General features: G+C 40.9%; 3 protein-coding genes and 1 long non-coding RNA gene across 5 annotated transcripts; 1 reads left to right on the top strand and 3 right to left on the bottom strand.

The window, feature by feature from the left end:
- Nucleotides 1–696: 696 nt before the first annotated feature.
- zpax4 (zona pellucida protein AX 4) lies at nucleotides 697–6,752 on the bottom strand. The gene is made up of 15 exons (XM_072688578.1): nucleotides 6,626–6,752; nucleotides 6,090–6,233; nucleotides 5,942–6,010; nucleotides 5,596–5,778; nucleotides 5,333–5,429; nucleotides 4,951–5,168; nucleotides 4,270–4,423; nucleotides 3,932–4,140; nucleotides 3,564–3,798; nucleotides 3,323–3,459; nucleotides 2,972–3,089; nucleotides 2,033–2,202; nucleotides 1,620–1,717; nucleotides 1,258–1,379; nucleotides 697–818 (listed from the first exon to the last, which is right to left on the bottom strand). Exons 2-14 carry the CDS (start codon nucleotides 6,093–6,095, stop codon nucleotides 1,268–1,270), a joined length of 1,806 nt encoding a protein of 601 aa, XP_072544679.1. The 5' UTR covers nucleotides 6,096–6,233; nucleotides 6,626–6,752; the 3' UTR covers nucleotides 697–818; nucleotides 1,258–1,267.
- An 898-nt stretch (nucleotides 6,753–7,650) lies between these two features.
- Nucleotides 7,651–8,794, bottom strand: LOC140561582 (uncharacterized). The gene is made up of 3 exons (XR_011980079.1): nucleotides 8,692–8,794; nucleotides 8,500–8,549; nucleotides 7,651–7,727 (listed from the first exon to the last, which is right to left on the bottom strand). It is a non-coding gene; the product is annotated as an uncharacterized lncRNA (long non-coding RNA).
- A 2,147-nt stretch (nucleotides 8,795–10,941) lies between these two features.
- LOC140562210 (uncharacterized) lies at nucleotides 10,942–17,634 on the top strand. 2 transcript variants are annotated; one of them, XM_072687665.1, is made up of 8 exons: nucleotides 10,942–11,085; nucleotides 11,666–11,737; nucleotides 11,913–11,984; nucleotides 14,127–14,299; nucleotides 14,382–14,439; nucleotides 14,533–14,704; nucleotides 16,042–16,239; nucleotides 16,856–17,634. In XM_072687665.1, the coding sequence occupies exons 3-8, from the start codon at nucleotides 11,982–11,984 to the stop codon at nucleotides 16,972–16,974; spliced, it is 723 nt and encodes a 240-aa protein (XP_072543766.1). In that variant the 5' UTR covers nucleotides 10,942–11,085; nucleotides 11,666–11,737; nucleotides 11,913–11,981; the 3' UTR covers nucleotides 16,975–17,634. The 2 variants fall into 2 exon arrangements, with proteins under 2 accessions (XP_072543766.1, XP_072543765.1); XM_072687664.1 differs by having other exon boundaries at nucleotides 10,942–11,278.
- Nucleotides 17,635–17,706: 72 nt separating this feature from the next.
- On the bottom strand, nucleotides 17,707–23,463 carry LOC140562211 (uncharacterized). The gene is made up of 3 exons (XM_072687666.1): nucleotides 23,074–23,463; nucleotides 20,012–20,693; nucleotides 17,707–19,445 (listed from the first exon to the last, which is right to left on the bottom strand). Exons 2-3 carry the CDS (start codon nucleotides 20,595–20,597, stop codon nucleotides 19,360–19,362), a joined length of 672 nt encoding a protein of 223 aa, XP_072543767.1. The 5' UTR covers nucleotides 20,598–20,693; nucleotides 23,074–23,463; the 3' UTR covers nucleotides 17,707–19,359.
- Nucleotides 23,464–24,005: the final 542 nt, after the last annotated feature.

Genomic DNA, 24,005 nt, shown 5'->3' with positions numbered 1-24,005 from the left:
GTATTTTATTTTTAGAAAATAGATAAAGGGCCATGATCAAATAATGATACTTGCTAATGATGATGGCACTAGCTAATATCATACGGGCATGAAGACACCAATCCTGGCCAAATCAGAGTATGAGAGATGATCACTACTACCACCTCCATTACCATCATCACCATTGTCACTATGCATGGCTTTCAAGACAGCTGAGCTGGTTGGCTGATTACCTTATCAAACTGAACACTAACTGTGTTAGTTAAAAAGCTGTGCTGATTACCTAATTATGTAGGGTGCAATTTAAGGTAGTTTCAAAGTCACCCTGCCATCAAACTTTTGACGTGTCTGGTACCTGTACTAAAGTAACCTTTTTACATTTCATAAATCCAAAACAAGACTGGGCTGCTGCACTGCAGGTTATATTCCAAACCTGTGATATTGTATATTTTCCACTGTATTGTATATGTTATTGTGCAGATAATGTGATTGTGCCTCATGTACACAGCAACAAAATTTCACACTGGAATCAAAAGTAAAAGTAGACATCAGTTTAAGCTAACTTAAATCTCTATCCTATCCAATCATAATATAATAAGCTTAATTTTGATCTTTTGTGCTACATCATTATTCCTGCAGAAAGACACAATGGTGGAGTTGGCTTATATACTGATTAATCATTTGACATTTCACTTCAATACACAAACATGAATCCACTTTATTTATCTCTGAAAATAAACATTGAAAAAATAAATGCATTTGTTTCCGCCTTGCAGCACTGGTCTTCATGCCACGTGGTGCAGTCACTGGAGGTCAAAGCCTTCTCTTTTTTGTTGGGTCTATTTAAACAAAATGAAAGGACTGTAAAACAGAGAAAGATTATGTTTGAGAAATAAATAAACACTCTAAATTCTCGCCAGGCATATGGGTGCTGATTGTGTAACAAAAGCAAAAACATGACAATGTGCATTGCACAGATGTGACCACACTCTGTCTCGGTGACATTCTATTAATTACAATATTTTATACTTTTGTACAGTCTGAACAACCACAAGCAACAAACAAGCTTCTCCTGCATGTCACGCACCACAGTCCTACAACCTCCGAGCTGTAGTGCCAGTTGAAGGGTATACAACAATACAATATATTTTTTTTATTAAAATATTAATAAAAATTATGGATTATCCCATCTCAAAAATATAAATAAATAAAACAAACAAACAAAAAAAAATGTGCAATTATATTCTATACATGCTCTGAACAATGGTGTAATACTACCTCTGAGAAATCATGTCTGAGTCCAAGGCAAGGTCCATTGACCTTTGATGGTTGTATTGTGAAGTGGATGGACAGTCAACGTTCTTGTTTCATTAACCGGATACCGGCACTGCAGGGTCAGTCTTTTGCAGCATTCCACAGGTGAGTAGAACGGGAGGGGGAAGGCAAGAAAGTAAACAAGCAAGTAAGTAAATAAATAGATAGAGAAATTAACAGTAACATTCAGCAGAATATGAACACTCATCTAATCCTCTATAAAAAAGTTCATAGGTAGAGTGAAGAGTAGGTTCCAAATCATTTTCAGTAGATATGACCTCAATGTACAGTGAGAGTATTTGTGTATTTTGCATATAGCGTATTACCTGTACGGCGAATCAGTGTGGATAATGGGGGCTTCTTCTGGAAGGAGCTTCTGTGTGTATCTTATCTGATTCTCATACAGCAGGTAATTGCCTTCCACCTGGATGACATCAATTAGGTCTTAACCATGTAATTATGCATAAAGTTTGAGGACCTACATTTAATCTTTGGGTCAATAAATCATTTTGGCATGGATCTGAAAGGACACCACCAAAATAAAAGTTACTCAATTAAGTCTTATCTTAAGCTAATATAATTCTTTAACAGAGCTTGTTTAAGGGACATTCTGCTAACAATATTCTAGGAGTCTGATTGGAATCTAAATCCAAACATCTGGCTGCACTATTCCCAAGGTTTAAACAAATAAATTCTGCCTGATCTCTGGCATGTGTCTGCTTTTCACGTGTAGGCTCACGGTCACAGTGGTGCCACAGGAGTCCAGGCTGAAGTTAAACAGAGCTCTGGTGCTGTCTGTGGCCACAGGCGTGCAGGATGGATCTAGCAGAGAGGTGCTGTTGGGACGGGTGGGAGGGACAGAGCGAGTCGTGTCTGCAACCACAACCATCCTTCCTTCAGGCAGACACACTGAACATGAGGCAAAAAAATCAAAATGTGTGTCATATGAAAACTGTGACATTTAAATGTATTCCAGTAATACATCCTGTAATTTCTCTGTATTGTGTATGCATACATTCATGTACCAATACTGACTCATTTCTAGCAGCGTTTAGACTCAAGCCTATTTGCTGTAGCTTAAGGATAGGTCTTCCACCTAAACTAGAAAGTGGATTGCTAAATACCATCAACACAAGTAATGAACAGATAAGAAACGCATGGTATTTTAGGTATTAAAGCAGCTTTATGAGGCATTTGTATGATAAGGTAAAATCTTCAAAATCATTTTGGTGCACCACTGACTTGTACTAGTGAGAATGAAGACATAGTCCACATGCTTCTTACACTTTCAGTGATGGTTCTGTATCTCTCATTTTTGGTTAACAAAAGCTGTCTAAAATGTGTCCTTTAGTGGTGGCTCAAAGCATTTACCAATTTCAGTTTCTGACTGTAGGGTCAGTCCAGGAGCCAGAAATTGTAATGATGCTTTAAGGTGTTTTAGGTTTTTAAGGACAAACACATTTAAAACCCATACATCTCTGCAATAGGTCTGTAGACGCAGATGTAGAATAGACTTTTATTCTGTGCGCCAACAGGTCAAATGTAAATGCAGTAGAAGTAACATGAATTTTGAAAAAAGTTTTGTATTTGTATTTATTCTAATATGTTACTGTTCAAATAAGGAGATTAATTTTGGGTAAAAAAGTGTAACTATTATGTGTGTATGTACATATGTTACCCAGCAAATCTCTAACTGGAAACATGCAGCGCTGGACCAGAGAGTGCTCCACCTTAAGAGTCACCACATCCACAGCACTGAACTCCACCTTAGCAACCAGCTCTTTCAAACTGAACTCCTGCACACACCAACAGCATCAGTCACTATTAGTACACCTTACACAAGCAAACTAAAGATCACCGACTAGAAACAGAACACAACTGTATTTTAGTGCAGAGCATTTTCTCCTTTGGTGACAGACCACAAGATGGCAGCAAAGTTAATGATCTGTAATCCATTACCATATGCAATACACTTGTTTACACACTGGTCTTGTTGCAGTACTTAGATTATTGCTGTTATTACTTGCACCTCATAAGTCATGCCAGGGCTGTACAAGGGCATCTCCACGCTCAAGTGGTCATCGCTACTCTTCAGCCTGTAATCGCCAAGCCGCACAAGCTCCCAATCCAGCCTGCGCTGCCCTACGTATAGCTCCCACTGCACATCTTCAGAGCCATAGTGCAGAACAACCAAAATCCCTTGTTCTGTACACTTACCCTCTAGCCGGGCAGGAACAGCTGGCAGTGAAATGGGAAAAAAATGTAATCACAAAGGGAAAAGCCAAAATGGTACCAGAATGCAGACAGTTTAAAAAAAATTAAGAATTTTAGGATAAATGGAAAAACATGACATGATGTACAGGTAACAAAATACATTAGATGCTCGCCTGATTCTTTAAGATCACACACTACATCAGCACTATAGCTGTAGTGCTCCTCTGCAGGTAAAATGATGAAGTCAAAAGTCAAGGGCAGGATGTGTCTCCTGTACTGTCCATTGATAACCTGAACAGAAACATATCAAACCAAACATTACCAGGCATTATAATCTAGCAACTCTTAATTTTGCACAGCAGAACAACATGCCCAAAACAACAAAAAATAAAAGGAAAATCTAACTGGAAAAGCAAAGAGCCACCTTTTGGGTGACCAGGCGGTGTGAGAAGGGGACCTGAAGTGCATAGGCATGGCTGCCATTGCTGAAGGGGAGCAAGGTCAAATGAAGACCCTGGTGCAGTGCCTCTTTCCAGGTCACAGTATCACTCCCAACTGTGACACTTTGGAGGGACACATCAGCAGCGAACACACCCAAAGTCACCGAGAACATGCTGGTTGAAGAAACTGTATCTTTGGAGAGAACGCACAAATCCCAGGGGAGCTGTTAAAATGTGATGTGATTGACGGAAGCATTTACACCAAAATATAATGCAGATTAATGTGAATAAAAAGGTGGATGTTATAGATGTGGATGCTCACCATTGATTAGAGTTGGCATTTGAGGCACGTAAGGTGTACGGAGAAATCGGAAGCTGCGATGCTGTGTGTGAAGCCAGATCATATCCTCCCAATGATGCATATAAAAGAGATCCACTGACCACAACTGAGCAAATAGGCCCTTAATGACACCACTCTGAGGGGGAGAATGAAAGCGTTTAAAGCAAGAGTGAGCAACAGTTCACATTACTAGTCTCATTGAACAATTCAGATTTTTGCTCAGATCAGATTTGACTTTACATTCATAAACGTAAGGGTTGACAGTCACTTCAGCCTGGTAATGTGAGCATAGCCTAACAGACCTACTGAACTTGGCAATTAATAGGAGAGTTTAATCAGGTGTGCTTAAGCAGGAAATGCATTTAACTGTGCAGGAATCTGGCCCTCCTGGACTGGAATTGACCACCTCTGGTTTAAAGGAAAATTCTGCTAATCTTTTATCTGCAGCATTTGCCTGACAATTTCCATGAACAATCATTACCATACTTGGAATACACATAGGTTAATGGGGATCTGTTTGGGCATTTGTTTTTTTGGCTTAAATAGAGAGGTTAGGCAAACATTGTCATGTTCCTTTATAGCCGGCACTTTATGGTCAGAAAAGGCTGTACCAATGTTAAATACGGTCATCAAACTCTGGTCAACCTAAAGGTCACAATTTACCTTTATTTGAGCTCCCTGTGCCTCTGACGGAATCCTGATGTTCACAGTCTGATCTTTCAGAGTGGCCTCATAACCACCTTCATGCATCTCACACTCACTCAGCATCCTTCCACCTACTCCTATTCTCATCCCTCCATTTCCAAACCAGCCTTGCACCAGAGGAGAAAGGGTGAGAGGGAAAGATGTGACTATGTGATGGTCATCCAACACAGGTTCAGCTGAGAAGAATGGGAGAAGAATAATTAATGGTTCCCAAAACATGCTGAAAATGCAAGCAGACCAACCAGTTACCAGTCAGTTGATGAAAGGCAATTTCAGGTATTTGACAGGTATTATTATTATTATTATTATTATGTAGAAGAAAGGCTGAAGTTGGCTAAACTCTTTGTGCAGGCCATAGAAATCTCCACTGGAATGGATGTCCCTTCAAACTGAACAGTGATGATCATGACAATGGCTTCCACCTGCATGTCTTGCTCCTGATGGAGAGAGGCAAAACAAAGAAATCATTTAAATGCAGCTAAAAAAAAATATAGAAGGACAACTCTTGTTCACATTACAGACAATGGTTAAGCTTCATTTTGTATACTGACAATTACAGTTTTAATTGAAATTAAATTGTAATCTGACCCTGTAGATTCTAACCTTAAGCGTATAGGCGAATGGTGAAGAGTAGGCACAGCGGAGAAGCATTCGGGTATCTGTGGCAACAATGCGGTACCCCATAGATTCAGCCTCTTTAACAGTTTGAGATACATGTTGAGAGTCTCCTGGCCTGTAGAAGAGCACATGCCCCGTGCTGAGCCGCTCAGCTCGGACTTCAGCTGCCTGAATTTACGTATTCAACAGGGACATAAGAGCTCAAGATCACAGTTGCAGCAAACATCAGCAATTCAGTTTAAAAATAAAAAAATAATTAAAAAAAAGCATAGCCAGTTTTAATCGGCTCCGGCTCTTGTACATAAACCAACAAGCAGTATTTTGCATGTACCTCCGACAGCAGATCTAGCCATTTCACGCCGTCTTGCGAAACAACTGGGAAGTGCCACTGAACTGAAGCCTTTAGAGAAAGATTATTTAAAGATATTTTGCCTTATTTCCAATCCAAGCATGATTGCAGGAAGTCACTGTGGTCCCACCTCCATGTAGTTCTCCTCACAGACAATTTCTCTAGGGCTCCAGGGTTGGGCCAGAGAGCAGAGAAGCTTAAAGGGATAAGCGTTAACACTCCCATCAGCCTGCCTGTTAACAAACCACACTTGGAGTCTGAAATCAGTGTCTTTCTGCAACCACAGAACAGAAAGGGGTGGACCAGTCAGAGTACATACTTGCATAATCGAGCAGAGTTTCACAAAATGTCTGCGTTATACAGTCATTGAAATGTTAACAGACTCTATCTATCCATCCATCCATCTACCCATTTCTCTATTAAAAAAAAAAAAAAAAAAAAAAAAAAAAAAAAAAAAAAAAAAAACAGAATAGAGGCCGTTCCTAGCAAACCACTCTGAATGACTTTTTAAATCTTAACTACCTAAAAAAAAAAAAAAAGAATGGGTGCAATTCCCATGGAGATGGAGATGAAAACCTACAACCCCACACAAGATACTTTCTTAAATGTCAATGAGAAGTTAAATAACAGCAATGCACGCAGAGTACATCCAACTGTATAACCTACCCTACTGTCTACGTGGCAGGCAAGGTAAGAGGCCCGGAACACGAGGTCTCCATGGTGATTCAAGACCACCGTGTATCCACATTCTGCAGCTTGTTGGCTAGACAGGAAGTGAATACCAGTGCTGTCTGGAACAGGAAATTAGGTCATATTTCTATTAATGACCAGAGATGGTACAAAGTAAACGATGCATACACTAACTGACCACCTTATTAGAAACATCTTCCCTGTAGGTACAACTGTTCTGGTGCAGAAACATGTTGACTTGGTCTGTGTAACATTTATGATAACCATCCCCTGGTCACAAGCTAAGAAGAAAAACAATGGTTTGAAAACCACACAGTGCTGTACATTAATTTCCCACAGTTATTTACCACGGTTTTAGTTTAACCTAATTAAACTTTGACAAGCCCATGTGTGAATGCTCAGGGCACAGTTACAAAAAATACATCTTAGTGTTAAGATAGTCATGGTTGAGTATGTTTAGCGATGCTCAATTTACCCTCTAAAAAAGCATCTTTGTGCCAAGACAGTTTTGGGAAACCTAGGCTTTTACACTAGATTGATAATGATCACACAGTTAGTAAACTGCAGCTGCTCAACTACACTGGTTAATAGACTTGTTATTTAGCCAGGTAAGCCAATCCCTTAGCTCTTCCACCAGTCAATCAATGTCTTCACTTCTAGACAACATAATATTGTAGAGATGGTGGGGAAGAACAGGGGTGGGGATGATGCAGAGAAAACCTTACTTTTATTAATACTTTTAATGCATTGTAATACTCATTAAAGACATTTGAATCCCAAAACACAGTTACTGTTCAATGTCCCAAACAAAATCAGTTTTAATTTGCTAATAAAACAAATTATCATCATTATTATTTCTATTTGCTCCTCCATTCCTTCTAATATAGTATGCAAGTGTACACCATAAAAGCACAAGTACAGATGAGTTTGTAATATAGTGAATAATTCATGTATTTTTGAGCAAGTTGTTAAATACGCTTCATTTCACCTTCAACACTGAACTGCACCTTACTCCCCAGAAAGCTGGCCTTGACGGACAACCAGAAGTGGCGTTCGTGGCACTTTGCTGTAAATGTCCCTTCACAGATGACACAACACAACACAATGATAAACAGTCAGACGCTTACAGACTTTCCCCTCACACACAATGGCAAAGGTCATCATTTTACAGGTTAGATGTGAAGATAACAGGATAGACACAGAGAACAGTTTTAAGGAAGGGGAGCATTCTGGTAAATTAACTAATTAAACAGTATTACTGTCACTGTTTGGGCATGTGTGCACAGCTGCTCCTGTGCAGGCTCACTTCCTGTTGTGGTAAAAAAAATGACAACATCACCCCAAGTATTCAGAGTGAGTCATGCACGGCTGACAGAGCACTCCAGGTCAACACCATGTCAAGTGACTTGATTAATGACTTCATTTAAAATACCTTCCTGTTTTTGTTAGAAAATATGATCTTCCTCATCTGAAAAATGCCACTTCAGTGGGAAACTGACTAAGCTTAAGGAAATATGACCAATGCATTGGCTTACCAATCCTTGTGGGCCTACGTAAAGGCGGAACCATGCAGATAATAAAGGTTAATATAATAAAGTATTAACTTAAATGATGCACCTTTACTTTCACAATAAAGAAAGTGTTACTGGAATCAGTGTGTGTGTGTGTGTGTGTGTGTGTGTGTGTGTGTGTGTGTGTGTGTGTGTGTGTGTGAGAGAGAGAGAGAGAGAGAGAGAGAGAGAGAGAGGGGAAGAGGACATTTCTGTTGGCCTTCCTGTTGGCTCTCCTGTGGGCTTCAAAACCCAAAACAAAATAAAGACACTGTTCAAACCTTTGACCTTATGGCTTACCATCTGGCACAGTGATGGAGCAGCTGAGAGGGAGGCTCAAGAGAAGCACCCTAAAGAGGACGACAGCATAAGTAAACCGTTCATGTAAAGTTTCGGATTTTCTACACATTCATTTAAAAACCTCAATTAGCCTGAACACACTTGTACATGTCCGAGCTGTAGAGAGCACCTCTGTGACAGAACTCTGCTTACCTCAGAAACATACTGCGAGGCGTTAAACGCATTATAGTAGGTTATTATTCTTGACGTTTAGCTCTTCGTCGAAATGATGTAAGTAGCTACAAAAGCTAACAGCGCTCGCTGCTAGCGCCATTTTGAACACGTGGGAACCTGTGCGTTCTAGCAGCGTCTACTTTGGGCAAATGATGCTAAAATGTGTGACCTCGGGAACCTGCGCACATCTGCGCCGATTAGGACTTACTTAGACAAGGCGTTTCAGGGTTTAATCCACTGGTATTTTTTTGTAAAATAATAAAAATATGCTATACACAAAATGTAGAATTAAACTCATATTTGCTCTATTCGTTTATTCAATTCTAAAATATACTATCAAAATATTAAAAATAATGTTTTTATATTCAGGTCAGAGACAGAAAGTGTGCAGGCATGCCATGCCGTGAACAGCCAACTGGCGCAGCAAGTAATATTTTAACACAGAAAGAAAAGACAACACTTTTTAAAACACCAGCACTTTCTAAAACAGCCGGCACACCAGCCAGTGCACCTCCTGGCACATCTTAAAGCAGCAGCCACACTGTCCGACACATCCTAAAGCAGCCGAAAAAACGCCGGCACTTTTCCGGCACACCACCCGGCACATAGCATCCAGCATATCACCCGGAGATCCTAAAGCAGCCAGCACGTCTTAAAGCATCCGGCATTCCATCCGGCACATCCTAAAGTAGCCGGCACAGCATCCGGCACATCATTAAGAAGCCGGCACACCATCCGGCACACCAACTGGCACATCATTAAGAAGCCGGCACACCATCCGGCACATCATTAAGAAGCCGGCACACCATCCGGCACATCATTAAGAAGCCGGCACACCACCCGGCACATAGCATCCAGCATATCACCCGGAGATCCTAAAGCAGCCAGCACGTCTTAAAGCATCCGGCACAGCATCCGGCACATCCTAAAGTAGCCGGCACACCATCTGGCACATCATTAAGAAGCCGGCACACCATCTGGCACATCATTAAGAAGCCGGCACACCAACTGGCACATCATTAAGAAGCCGGCACACCATCCGGCACATCATTAAGAAGCCGGCACACCATCCGGCACATCATTAAGAAGCCGGCACACCAACTGGTACATTGTAAAGCAAGCGGCACACTATCGGGCCCATGCTAAAGCAGCTGGCACACATTAAAGTAGCCATCAACTGGCAAAATGCTTTGTAAATGTATAAAATTTCACTCTCTGACGACTCATAATATAGAGATAAAACAAACTGTAAAACCGGACAATAAACAGGATAAGGAAAAACCTTAACCTTATGACGAGCGATTTGGGAGCATTTCTATTGGTTAATTAATCACAAAACTGTTGGAACTGACAGTGTAAATAACAACTGTCAGATTCACATTATGTAAAAAATGGAAAGACAATGTTTGGATATAAGGAAATTTGGTGGACCTTTTGTTGTATTTCCTATTGATCTGGCTCAAACAGGGCTAAGACATTTAAAGTCTTGTTCATTTGCATCTAAGCATTTTTCACATATTTATTACTCATACAACTTAGATCACTGAATAAATGCATTCTTTGGCACGTTTAGGAGCAGAGTTTGGGTTCACTGCAGGGTGCACACTGTTGTTATCAGCTAAAACATGTTGGCAGCGTGAGCACATGGTGAAAAATAAGTGGCGTCTGTGTTGCAGTGCCAAACAGATAAGTTTTATGTGCATGATGTGATTATTAACTACCTACTCCACAAAGAGGCCATATATGGAGCACTGGCTTGTCAGACAGTCAGAACAAAAAACAGCCAAAATATCTGTTAGAAAGCTGCAGACTGGGGCCTCTTGAGCTGGCTGTGTGGGCCTATATTATGGATGGGTCATCGTAAACAATTATTCAAAGCAGAAGCATGTCTAACCTTGCTGAAATATCCAGCTTCCGCTGATAGCTGTTTTTTGATGGTCACAGTGGTTGAAAAGCTGCTCATCCAGGTGAAAACATACCCCTATACTGGTTAAAAGCTCAGCTGGTTACCCAGCTTGACCAGATTTAATCTTTTAGCAGGGAAGCCTGTTTGAAGACATGATGACCAGTGATTAAACAAGAGGAAGTAGATCTGCTATCTGCTTGACTGGAACAACACCTGGTCTGCAACCTTTTTAATGCTGCTCATTCGTTTGAAGAGCAACAGGTACACCTCTTTGTTGATTCTACGTTTTTCATTAAAAACAACACATTCAGACGACCCCTTACTTGCGACGACAGTCTATCTGCAGGATGATCAACGGGAGGATTCCTGATCACACTGAATTATGTAGAGACATGCCAGGGTTTCAGTAGATGAAGTGAATGGATGCAGAGGAAGAAAATCCACTGCTGCTTGTAAACAAATAAAAGGTGACGTGGGTTAATATTAGAGAAATGTAGGAGGAGGACTGGAGATGTACTCGATGAACTGCTGGTGTGCCTTGACTTTAGGCGTGACAGTGCGCCTGCACTAACGTTAGCTAGCTAGGAATATCGGGATTAATATCGGGATTAATCGAAACTAACGTTCTCCAGCCTTGTCGACATGAGTGCAAGTGCAAGTGTAAGTAAGCTAGTAAGCGCTAAAACGCTTGTATGTGTCTGTGTGTGTGTGATTGTGTGTCACAGCAGGTGCTGCTTATGCTCGTAATGCGCCAAACTAGATATGATTGGATGTAAAAGTAGAGATGATCGCAGTCAGATCGAGGTACAGGAGTCATGATCGCTGTGGACACATCGCTGTTGACGCCTGATCTCCAGCTGCTCTCACACGCTGAGCCGCTGAGAGGGAGGCTTGGGGCGCGTTGCTAGGAGACAGGGCATGGGTGTTGGTGATGGCAGTAAAGGCAGTATTCGCCTTTTAATGGCCTTGTTCAATCCAGCCGTGAATAAACACCGATAAAGACTGAGCTCATGTTCAATACGTCTGTGCTGTCTTTGCATGTAACAGAAGAAGGAGAAAGAACTGAAGAGGAGACTGCAGCAGTTCCTGACTGACCTGGCAATACTAGGATCCTTACAGGTTAGAAGGCGCTGGGAGGCGCTGATGGGATTTAAACAGTGATAGATCACTAGAAATGTGCTAGAAATGATCATATATATATATAATGTGGCTAATTTGTGCTGATTTGTGTCCGTCTATACTCTACTCATCTGACTCCTGCTTTTGCTTGTCATTCATCTCCCTCTGCTTGCAGGGCTTCCGTTATTTCCAGCCCTGGCTAAGGGGCAAGGAGGAACTACTGCTGACTGTTGTCAATGAGGATATGGTGGGTTTTTTGTCTGGATGGATGCAGATACTAATCCAAATGAGCTAGAACTGGATTCTGGGCTGTATCATAGCTGATGAGAGTGGGGCTATCATTCACTTTAGTGAATTTAGTTTCTTAGGCGGATTAGTTTGGTTTATTTATACATTTCAGGATTGAAGGAGAGGCCTCTTTCTGTTATTATGCTGCTAAACTGTGAAATTTAATGATCTCTCATATTAGGCAGTCAGTCTTTTAAGAAACATAAAAAATACTATATATTTAATGTAGCTTTTGAACACAAAAACTATATTAATCATATCTGATTTGCACCCTAGGACTCCCACTGTCACATGATAACACCAGGGCTGGGAGAGTGAATACTAGCATGTGCTTCCTCCAAGTCACATGAAGCAAGCCACCAAACCTAAAGTGCAACTAACGCAACATCATTTTGTTTATATTATGTCAGACGCTGGTTAGCATTGCGCTAGCAGTGAGTGATGACAGAGATGCAGAGCCATCCTACCCACCCAGTGAGAGTGAGGCCAATGCTGCTTTCTGGGACTACAGTGTATATATACTGTATATTCTCTCATTATATTCAATTCATACTCATAACTTGTAACTTGTTTCTTTTCTTTGCTGTCACTAAAAAGTAAAAAAGAGTTGCTGAAGTAAATTCAATTATTCCCACTCTCTGTAAAACCTAACTGCACCATTTATTGAATTCATCAAGTTAACATAACTTCAATACTGCACAATTGTGGGATAACTTAAACCGAATAAGTGAACCTAACTCAAAAATGAATAGTTGAGATAACCACTCGGTTTATTTGGGTAAATTTGGGTAAACTCAGTTGTATTGATTGCAGTGAACTAAGTTGTTTTAATGGAGTATGGAGACCTTTAGGGTGTGCCTTATGTTTGGGCATTTAAACCTTGATGAGAAAACTCACACCTGTAGTTGTTATCTTATGCAGTTATAATCTGTGTTGCAGTGCAGGTGCCTGGCCTCAGTGTTGCAGGCTGTAAGAGCAAGTGTTCCTTTATATTGGCCGAATGACAGTGTAAAGCAGACAGCATCCACACATGTACTAATAAGAAATCTACAGCATGGGTGCACACCTGATTTAACTCACGTGTTAATTGGCATGTTTAGTAGGTCTGTTAGGGCAGGGAAATCAGTAAACTGTGTCAGACTCTGACCCCTGTTGCCCACTCCTGCAATCCAGTTCTAAAGACATTTACATTTACATTTATGGCATTTAGCAGACGCTCTTATCCAGAGCGACTTACAAGGTCACTCGTATTACAGAGGAGGGCCAACGTAGTGTTAGGAGTCTTGCCCAAGGACTCTTATTGGTGTAGCGCAGCATAGTCACCCAGACCGGGAATCGAACCCTGGTCTCCCACATGGTGTTGTTGTAACTCAATGGCGAGAGTAACTAGAGTAACTACAACTCACTTAATTTACTAAACTACATATAACACATACCAAGTGCATTGTGTATACTCAGATCAGTGTTATTTAAACTCAAATGACTTGAGTTATTGAGCTTAAATGGTTTAAGGCAATCGTTTTCCTCAAATCATTTTTGTTCAGATAACTCATCAGATCATCTCTTCAAGATGGAAGGTGCCGTGAGCACTTGTGTCATTTTTGATATTTCTTTTGTTTTTTTTTTTTGTTATGAGAATAAAGTTGTTTTAGTTAGTAAAACTTTTACATATGAGTTCAGTCATTAACAATATTCCAACCATTCTTGGCCAGGAGTCCACAAGAGCACATATAGCCCTGCCTCTCCCCAATCACTCAGCATGATGTTTGCCAGCAAAGGCATCATTTACCTGATGTTACAGAATCAGTTAGTGTTTTCCTCTAAGCATGTTGAGGTTCAATTAATGTCAGTTCAAATGCAAGTTCAAAAATATGCTTAAGCACTTCTCAGTAAAGCAGTTTAAGTTGCTTCCTCAATATTTTTTTTGAATGAAGTTTTTATTATTATTATTATTGTAATTAGTAACCCTTTATCTAATCTGTCAATGGATTGGGGTCACCATAGTATATCTGGTCAGCAGTGGTCCTACGGTGGCGGATTGACGGATAACACGCATAAACTTTAACTGTCCAGTATCTTAAGATTTATTTTATACTCTTAGGGATGGCGTTCTCCTGGCTTTCCTGTCTCCGTTGCCTCCTCCTTTACAAGTTCGACATGTAGTAGCAGCTACAGCCTGGCTAGTGACTATGACAGCTCCCCCTTACCTGGAGAAGGTCCTCAGCCACAGACCAAACCTCCACCTCCACAGGCCCCTCGACAGCGGGCCAACAGGTAGAGACTAGTAGAAATGTCATAATATTCAGAAATATGCATCACACACAATAATCTCTCAAATCTTTGTTGTTCCCTATAGGAATAATGATTCCCATCTCCTCCCAGCATCGCCCAGTGAGGAGGAGATTGCTGTGCCTGTGAGTGACTCTAATTGAAATAACGTATTAGCAGTGAGAATCTGACCTAACCATTACCATGTAGATTAAAACCATTTATGTGTTTAAATACAGGAAATGAACTGCACCCTTTTCCTGTTGGCTGGTTATGCTAAATATGGCCGACCATATGCCTGGATCCGATCGAATCATGAGCGCTTAGTTAACATTGGGGGCACTGACTCCCTGGTGAAAGACACACCCATGAAGCTTAAGTCCATCACAGATTGGGCTTTAACTTCAGAAGGTTGGTAGATTTTATTCCACTTTTTAAGTGCTCAGATCATGGACAACTATTCACATATGGACTGTATGTATGAAAAACAGCCTGTTTTGAATTCAGTATTTTTATGATTTCAAAAAAAATCAGTGCATTTACAATAATCTACCTACAACAGTTTAGCCTAGCCCATTCATGTCAAGAGTTATCAGAATCAGAATTAAAATAAGATTCAGATTTATTGGCCAAGTATGTTCACACACACAAGGCATTTGTTCCAGCTTGTGTCTCTCTAGTATTAACAATATACAGCTACTCTAGATATAATTTACAAACAATACACAATGCACAATATACCGAGAGCAATAGTACAATAGTATACACAGTATAGATAGACTTTTACGAGGACAGTTCTATACAGTGTGCTTTTCAGTGTTATTCACAGAACAGCAGTATGCAACACTATGTAGATTAAATATTGTGCAGCAGTGTACACATGGAATGAGTAATGGTGCAGTAATGCAGTAACTGTAGCATAAGAGTGGCAAGAGTTTATCAGCAGTATCATGGCCTGATGATGGTGATCAGCTGTTGATGAAGGTGATGGCCTGAGCGTAAAAACTGTTCTTGTGTCTGACAGTCTTAGTGGACTGTCACTAATGTGACTATACTATACTGTGTAGAAGGACCTCCTGTGCTTTCCTAGTTTGTTCATCTAAAAAGAGGTAATGGGGTGTTATAGTCAGGGCTCTTCAATTTCCGTCTGGGAGAGCCAATGTCCAGCACAGTTGGTGATTTCCCTGCTCAAACACACCTGATTCAACTCATCTTTTCATTTTCAGATTTAGTAGGTGTGCTTAAGCCGGGGTATCACTAAGATGTGCTGGACTGAAGAACCCTGATATAAGTGTTTCAGCTCAGACTGGTTTTTAAATAAGATGAAACACAGGGCAGACAGAGGCCATTATGATATACAGCATCACTCTTTTAGACACAGCACCAAAAACAGTTTTTTAGTTCTAGAGAGTTGGGAAAATGGTCATGTAAATAATAATTATGACTGTTCTTGGTACATGAACTCAATGTCATAAATGGACCTTAGGGAAAAGAAATGAAATACGGGAAATACGGGAAATATAGGATAGGACCTCTTTTCAAAAAAGTATTTCATTAGTAAATGTGCACTAATCATTCAGAGGGAGGAATTGAGATGGTGTTCAGATTCAATACATGAATACATGCAGGTCAAATACAACGCATTATGCGTTGATTCACCTATGATGTCTTTTCTTCATATGCTTCCATATCATAACAGGCTAGTCCGGTACATAAAGCCCCTATTTATTTGTCCATTTCCCTCACAGGAACACGAGTGTGGGATGTAGTGAATGAGTTGGTGGGTCTGTGCACCATGCCCCCTCCAGACAATCCTTTCTCTCTGGACATGCGCTACCTCCAAACCCTTCCTCTCCCAGAGCGCTTCCTGGTCACTGGGGCCCTCCTTAACTTCTTGGAGATGATTGTGGTTCAGGGAAGTCGAGAGGAACCCTTCTACGACATGGGTGGGTACAATACAGAAAATTCTGGAAACACTGAATCTTGGAACTGACAGTGGTTCTACCATATAGGGAGCAGTGAACAGAAGAACAACTGTCTCTACTTTTTGGGAGCATTGATGTGAGGATTTGATTGAATTCAGTGACAGGTGCATTAATGAGGTCAGGATGTTGGATGATTATTACCCCACCCCATCTTATTTGTATTGGAAGAAGTGCAATCATTCCTGAGAATACAGATCCACTCTCCACAGCTCAGTGCTGGAGGGCTTTATACTCCTCCAGTCCACTTATGGCATTAGGCATGTTGCTGATAGGTTCATGTTTATCTGTTCAAGAGAATCCTATTTTATTGGCAATACTTGACATGGTGTGTGTGTGTGTTCAATTGCACATCTGTGTCAGCAATGGGCTCAGCTTAAAGTAGCTAAATGCATTTATCGGAAGAGTGTCCAAAACATTTAGACATAGTCTATGTCCATGGTCATATGCTTGATCTAAATTACCCTTGTCTTTTAGAATTCTATCTCATTTTTAGAAGAACAAACTAGGAAAGCACAGTAGGACCTTCTACACATTATAGTCTTTAATACTCATTCATTTCCATCTCCTTTCCTCCTAGTTACGAAGGAGATAAACCCCTTGAGGCGACTCCACTTCCAGAGTCTTGTTGAGCTACAGAGGCTCCGCAGGTTTAAGAGTGGGAGTCCCTCACTGCTGGACTCCTCAGAAGTCCAGTGAACTCCAACACACTGCCATGGCTCCGACTTGGTCCAGGTTTGCACACAGAGGAACTGTAGTCGACCTCCAGATGCAGGAACTGAAATGATACCAGAAGCCCAGAAGTTCCAGAAGTCTTGTAACTAGCAGACATATAAACACTTGTATTTGAAGACGTGTGGAAACTGACTCCACAAAGATCTTTTGGTGCTGAATTACAGAAGTGCTATTTATCTCACTATAGAATTGTAATGCAAATATTGGTTGCACAGTTATCCTTAAAATCTCTTAAATCAGTAGAGCATTTTTTCTTCTTTTGAGTCTTTCTTTGTAATGGATTAGATCCACAAACATTGTTTTTCACTTACAGATGTACTGCTGATGCACTGAAAGTGCTTATTGTCACAGATATAAAGTGATCTTGACCATGCTTGTTAGAATGAATCCACATGAGAGTAGACCCTTGAGAATGACTGTATATAATTATATTTGTGGAAAATGTTTTTAAGCCTGTTTTAAAATCAGTGTGCAGTATTGTTTAGAACATTTTACCCAAGATTGTGTGGAGTATCTTAATGCATAAAGCCTAAGCATAGGCTCACATGAAAGTTGAGGGGCCCACTCGGTCATAAATCTTCTAAGGAATTCATTCATTTTCCAAAGCAATAAATCAAAGACAAAGTTAGTTTCCCTTCAGGTTTCTTTCAGTAACCAATGGTTACAAGCAATTACACAGGACACAGACACACAAAATATGTATAAAAGTTCAATTTTTAATAGATAAGATATATACTTAAATATGTACACAAAATATGTAAAACAAAAACATGCACATTCATTAGACATAAAAACCCTTGAGCAGACTTGCAGATCCAGTAGGCAGGTCTGGTGTCTTTGTAACATGTTACCCTTATGCATTAGTATGCATTAGTTTAAAACCAGCAAGGATAAAAAACGTCCAAAACGTTACTGATCTAACTGCCTGGAAGTTGTAATACTGGGGCCAGGCACTAAACGCTACTAAAACATGCAGCTATGTCCAGTCAGATTATGGAACAGCAAGTCTAAGCCTGCTGTTTGAGATGGATATTTATGGGGCTGAGACTCAAACAGAACAGTAAATCTGTCAGTTTAAAGTACATGATTTATGCTTAGAACACATACGAGTGCTCTTGACAATGTTTAAACCCTGCATTATTACACACACACACTCACAATGTAACCTCCCCTTGCATTTGTTAGCATAATCAGTATTTTGAGGTTACTGCCTAGAGAAGTCCCTAGCTTAGCATAAATAATAAAAAAAAAAGAAAAACACCAAGTCAAAGTGTTGGTTCAAAAACTTGCAGAGTCATGAAGGCAGACAGGGAAAAGAGGATGGGAGGGGCATTATAGCGTCCAGAATGGCCTTATTGGAATGCAGGTGCACGGCAAGAATTCCAAACTGCTTAGGGCGCACTGTGCTCTCTTACCAAGCGTGCACAAGAAAGTAAAATACCCACTCAGCTGCTTATTTTATCTTGGGGAAACAGTACTTAAGGTCATAGCTAATAGCCTGATTGTTTGCTGGGAGAAAAACAAAATGGTTGGGAGAATTAGTCTTAAACTTAATATGGGAACATATTTGCTCTTATGGTAAAGAATTACAAGATGGGAATGAATAAATACTAAATACAGGCAAAAATGCTATTATTAGGCCTCAGATTAAAGTTCCAGTTCCCAACTGTCATGTTTGGTGCTAATCCCATTTGTTGCTTGAATTTGCTGGGTTCATCTGCTTTTGTTGTTGTAATTTTTACTGTTCTAGCACATTCTGGACCCAGCATCCTCCTTGTTCCCACGCAAATCTCCAACATGACACATCCAATACAAACACAGGCACATTTCCCATTTTGCTCTTTGTCTTTCACAATCGCCCATTTCCCAAACATCACTATGTACTTAGAACAGGGCTGTGGACCAAAAAAAAAAAAGTAATAAATAAACACCATTAAAACAACTGTCTTACTGACTTGCCTAACTGGTTAGGTTGTTTTAAGTTGACTTGGTGTGGTGTACTTTTTTTATGCATTTACACTGGGACACAAACAACACTAACATCAATAAGATGAACAATAAATTAACTAAAAATTGTCAGCAGATAAGCATCGGCTCATCAGTCATCAGTTACCCTGTTCTGAAGGAACAATAACAGCAAATTTGGCATCGGTTCAGACACTGACCACAACCTGCAAATACTGTACTTTCCCGGCAGAAGGGTGTGGTGGAGTCGGTTCTGATAAGTCCACAGTCTTAGTTGTCTTTTGTCTCTTCCCTCCTTCCAACCCACCCAAGTGAAAGTGCCTTCATGTTTGTAAGATCCCATAGGGGTCAAAAGATCAAGCATCAGGGTGAGACCTGGACATCTCAGTGCCAGCTTTCAGTTCCTGATCCCCGTCTGGTAATGGCTCTTAGAGGACTGCGAGACACAGACCCTTTCTTCTTCCAACGGACTGTAGACAGAAAGAGGCATTACATTAAATGTGTTATACATATGACAGAAATCTTCAGTAAATGAGATGCCAGAACATGAACATGAAGAACTTTAAATGTTTAAAGACTCAACAAAATGAAAAGCTTCAATAGGTACATTATATGAAGGTTTTTAAAATGGTTCCTCACAATCATACATTCAGACATCATCTTTGACCATTTGAACTTTAGGGCAATTGCTATATTTGTATATTTTGACAAACAGCATTTTGCTGCCTGGGGATCCCTGAAGACAGGGCAACAAACAGCTGCTTCAGGAGAACCCTCAGGCATCACTTGAAGAACTTCTCGGACACCTTTATTTGTAAGTCTACACAAGGCATGTATATTAGATATATACAGTCCAAGTACAGCTGCACAGTGTTGTTTATAATCTTAACCTTTGCATTACTGATATGTAAATGACCCCTTCAACAATGTCCTTCACACTGTGCTTCAAAAAGAAAACAACCAATATTCAAAATTTTCTGTGGGTTTCTGTGGTGTTTGTGAATCAAGCTGTGGTAATACCCTTTACTTTGCTCACCTTTGCCTAGACTGGCTGGCAGTGTTGACACTTTGGGCACAGTAGTGTTGCTGAGCGCCTCGTCCTCCTTAGCGACACCTTCCGCCTGCGCCAACGTGGCACACCCATCCTGCCAATCATTCAGTGCCCTCTGAAATGATCTTGCCAGGCAGGCCGTCATGTCCTTAGCCCTTTCCACCCGGCTACACCAAAACACCCTGCACTGCAGCTGCTGACCCGGCTGCCGGCAGATATAGAGGAACACATTGGGTCGGGCTGTGTGCGATGCACAGTACGCAATGTCATGCAGGTAGGTCTTGGTGAGCTGCCGGCCTGTGCTCAGCTCTTTGACTTCCACGTAGCGAGGCCGCACCACCAGAGCATGGTCCTTGTTCAGCTTCCCAGGTGTGCCATCCAGGAGTCTGTCAATAGCATCCTCTGCCTGCTCCAGGTCCAGGGAGAAGATCTTCTTGGTACCCAAATAGTGTACCTTGAAGATGGGGTCCCCATGAGACAAGCTCTCAGTGCGGTCCCGCCGGAAGTGCCTGCGGAGCGCTGCAGGAGAGTTCTTTAAGGTTTGCATCAAGTGGAAGGATGCCAGAGACATGGTGACAGCACTGGAAGAGATGGGTGCTTTTAGGATGAGAGAGACCCTTCTTCCCTTTTGCCAGTGAACTTCCCAGGTGGGATTTATCCCCAAGATCTGAGCAGAAAAGAAAAAAATGTAAGGATTTAAAGTTATTTATAAGATTTACAGCAGTTACATCATGCTTCAGGGAGTTGGGAGGATGTTGCGTCATGTCGGTAGAGCTCTGTGCGCTCTTTAAAAAAATACATGTATTTTTGACCTTCAGAACAACCACTTTTTCCTGAAAAACCTTTAACCTGATGATACTTTAAAGACATGTTTTTGTAAAATAAGATGTCTGAATTTAAAGTTTAAGGAATCTTCATATAATGTAAAGGTTCTGTACCATTGATTTTTCTATATCATACACCCAGACCAGGACCCATTTAGTAACCTTTACTTTTGAGAACAATACCAGTACTTTAGCATATGATTACTTGCTGAAATGACCACATCTATGTATAAACATTGTTGAAATATGTGGAGGACCTGAATCTTCTGAATCTGTCCCAGTTCAGGCTATATTTAGAAGGGAACTGCAATGATCCAGCACACATTTAGGCTACAGTCAACTGTGTTGCCCTTTTCAGTGAACAGTGCAGCTCCAGTCTGTCAAAACTCTGCACAGGATCAGTGGCACTTGTGACGCACTAACTCGGAAACTTCATTCAAGATGCATCAAAAATTAAACAGGCTATATCGGTGTCTGAGAGTGAAAACTGCTACTGTAACCAGTGTCACACAAGAGGATTCATCCAGGGTGGAAAAGAACACATAGTCACAGCTTAAAGTAGTTTTCCATTCACTAAAGGTCAGTCTACTGAGAGAATACTCGTGTTTTTTTTGAGCCATTTTTTCCCCAAAAAAATATAAGCTTCATCTGTGAATAGGTACTGTTTGTTCTGCTAGCAAATTTAGCATATGTCCTACAATCTTATGAACACAAGTCCATTACCTAAAATAAGTGAGCCATAAAATCAACTTTCACCCTTAAGAACTACAACTTTTGTGACCCTTTGTGGTCAGGCTACATTAACTATGTACTTTCCCTGACCAAACAAGCAACAAGAACTCATTAACCCTGGGTGCACATGGGGGTTAGGATCAAATCCAAGCTATAGTAAGAGTGAGCAATACTAACGGATATTAGTTATGTAAATGCTGCAGCGACTCCTTTGTCTTCAGTTCCTGAAACATCTCACTTTTTTCAGGACATTGTATTCGCTCGAAGTCTGAACAATTGTGCAGCATTTTATTTTTTCCCCCTTTCTCCTTTCTGGCCCATTATTTCAACATCCCTGCCTGCTTCTGATGTCGGCCAGGAATCAGACCACCAACCGTCTTAGAAGTGATGGCCATTGTTGAGCTACAGTCCTGGACAGGAAGCAGCTTTGGTCCACATCCCCACCACCCTTTAAAAAATATTTCTTGTCCAGAAGACAATGGCATGCTTAACTGTGTGTGTCATGACTGAGGACCACAAACAAACAAGACAGTGATCTGACCCCGAGGACGGACAGACAAAGAGAACTACAGATAATATACACATGACCATTCACAGTGCAGAGACCTTTCAGTGACATCTGGACTTACTGCAACTTTCATCACAGCATTTGATCCCATATGGAGAACTGATTACAGTCCAGTGAGAAAGGACACATTTTTTTCAGGCAACACGTGTGACTGCATACTTTGACGCGTTTGATCATGCTGTCACGTGAACGTTAAATCTGGGATCTCACATAGCCTATTCGATTAGGCTGGGAAATGTTGACTTATTGAGGAAGTAGTGTCCATCTAGCCTAATAAAAGCAGAAGCTGATAAGCATGCTTGGAATAGATGTTAAGATAGATTTTTGGATTAAATAAAGTGTAAGATCAATAAAGTAGCAGCACAGTTACAAACAGCAGTTACAAACATTTAATAAAATATAATTTTAGCTCTGTAAATACCCCTAAAACGCACATCTCCATCAGTGATCCAGCTTCCAGAAGCATGTCATTATAGTGATAAACGATACAACACGTGTCTTATTTATTAATTAAACGATTATTAATTTAAAAGATAGCATGGATTTAGTGCTGTATATGAAACCATGAACATAAGAATAATTGTACTCATAGTTTCTCACAGTTAAAAGAGACTTGAAAATATTGAAAATAAAAAAAATACCATAATATATGTCTTGCGTAAAGTGAAAAGGTCCAATTATCGTGACATCGTGTCACATTGCCCACCCTGGCACAACTCCACGAGTTAGCCCACTAGTAAATACGATTAAATTGAACCTTAAAATTCCCTTAAATAAGTAAAAACAGGATTAAAATATCTAAACTACTAAATGCAACCAATCTGTTAGATGCATGAGCTGCTCCCGCACAATAAACTTCAGAGTATTTCAGTAAAACTAACAACCATGTTTGATAGGTTAGTATCAAAGAGGTCTCCACTCACCTCTCATGCAAACTTCTTACGTTTCTGAGTCCTTACGAAGGAAAATCCTGCCTTCTCCACTTCCGAGGACTCCTGAGTTGACTACTCAGATTTAATTTACTTAAAAAAGGACAGCCTTTTCACATCTGACTGAAACCCGTATCGAACAGGCCATTTACGTTAAACGGCTACATCAAAAAAAAAGATGGACCCTCTGTCCTGGCCGGCAGCGAGAAGAAAGCTCAGTGAGCTCAGTGTGTGAAGTACATCATCTCCAGATAGCTTGAGCTCTGCAATGATTCAGGAAATGTCCGTTTTCAGCACTGAAGACCGTTCATGTAGCGGGGAAGAGAAGGCGTGTTCCCTCCCTCCTCCAGTCCTCGCTTTATGTCCACTCTTACCTCAGTGTGACTCAGGCCCGCCGTGGAGGAGCAGTATTTGAGCAGCGTGGGCACGCGGCATTATTTTCCCACCCGCATTCCGCCAGGCCCCGCCCCCTGCGCTGCGATTGGCTGAGCCGGTTTGTTTTTTAAGTCGCAGTGTAATGTAAACATGAACCTGGTGAGCGAGGGGAAACCTAACACACTGTTAACATCGATGTAGTAAAACTGAACAACTTTACAATTTTATATGAAAATATTTTTTTACTTTTTTATTGACCCCATTTGAACAGACGCGCCGAACCAATAATTTTATAAGGCTACAGATTTGAACTTCGGACCAATCGCAGCGCAGGGGGCGGGGTCTACGGGAAAACGGGTGGGATCGTATAACGTGTACACGCCTCCTGGGTGCAAATCATAGAAGAGCAAACGAGAATGAGTGGTGGGGCAAAGGGGAGGGTAACTCCCCGTTTTCAGCAGTGGAAGTCAAGGGTGGGATGTACGTGAGAGTTCTCTTCGTTTTTCTTCGAAAGGACAACCTGTACTCTGGACGGTCGAGGAAGGAGAGAC

Source organism: Salminus brasiliensis, chromosome 9 (assembly GCF_030463535.1).
Source record: "Salminus brasiliensis chromosome 9, fSalBra1.hap2, whole genome shotgun sequence".
Lineage (NCBI taxonomy): Eukaryota > Metazoa > Chordata > Actinopteri > Characiformes > Bryconidae > Salminus > Salminus brasiliensis.
Note: the sequence above shows the minus strand (reverse complement) of the source record. Positions and strands in the feature narration are given on the sequence as shown.

Coding starts and splice junctions, on each gene's coding strand:
- zpax4 (XM_072688578.1), bottom strand. Junction 5,169..5,332: donor TTCTATGGCCTGCACAAAGA/GTTTAGCCAACT, acceptor CATTCTTCTCAG/CTGAACCTGTGTTGGATGAC. Junction 3,799..3,931: donor ACCGCCTGGTCACCCAAAAG/GTGGCTCTTTGC, acceptor GTTTCTGTTCAG/GTTATCAATGGACAGTACAG.
- LOC140562210 (XM_072687664.1), top strand. Junction 14,705..16,041: donor TTGGGCTTTAACTTCAGAAG/GTTGGTAGATTT, acceptor TTTCCCTCACAG/GAACACGAGTGTGGGATGTA. Junction 16,240..16,855: donor GGAACCCTTCTACGACATGG/GTGGGTACAATA, acceptor CTTTCCTCCTAG/TTACGAAGGAGATAAACCCC.
- LOC140562211 (XM_072687666.1), bottom strand. CDS start 20,597: ATGTCTCTGGCATCCTTCCACTTGATGCAAACCTTAAAGAACTCTCCT. Junction 19,446..20,011: donor GCCAGCCAGTCTAGGCAAAG/GTGAGCAAAGTA, acceptor TTCTGTCTACAG/TCCGTTGGAAGAAGAAAGGG.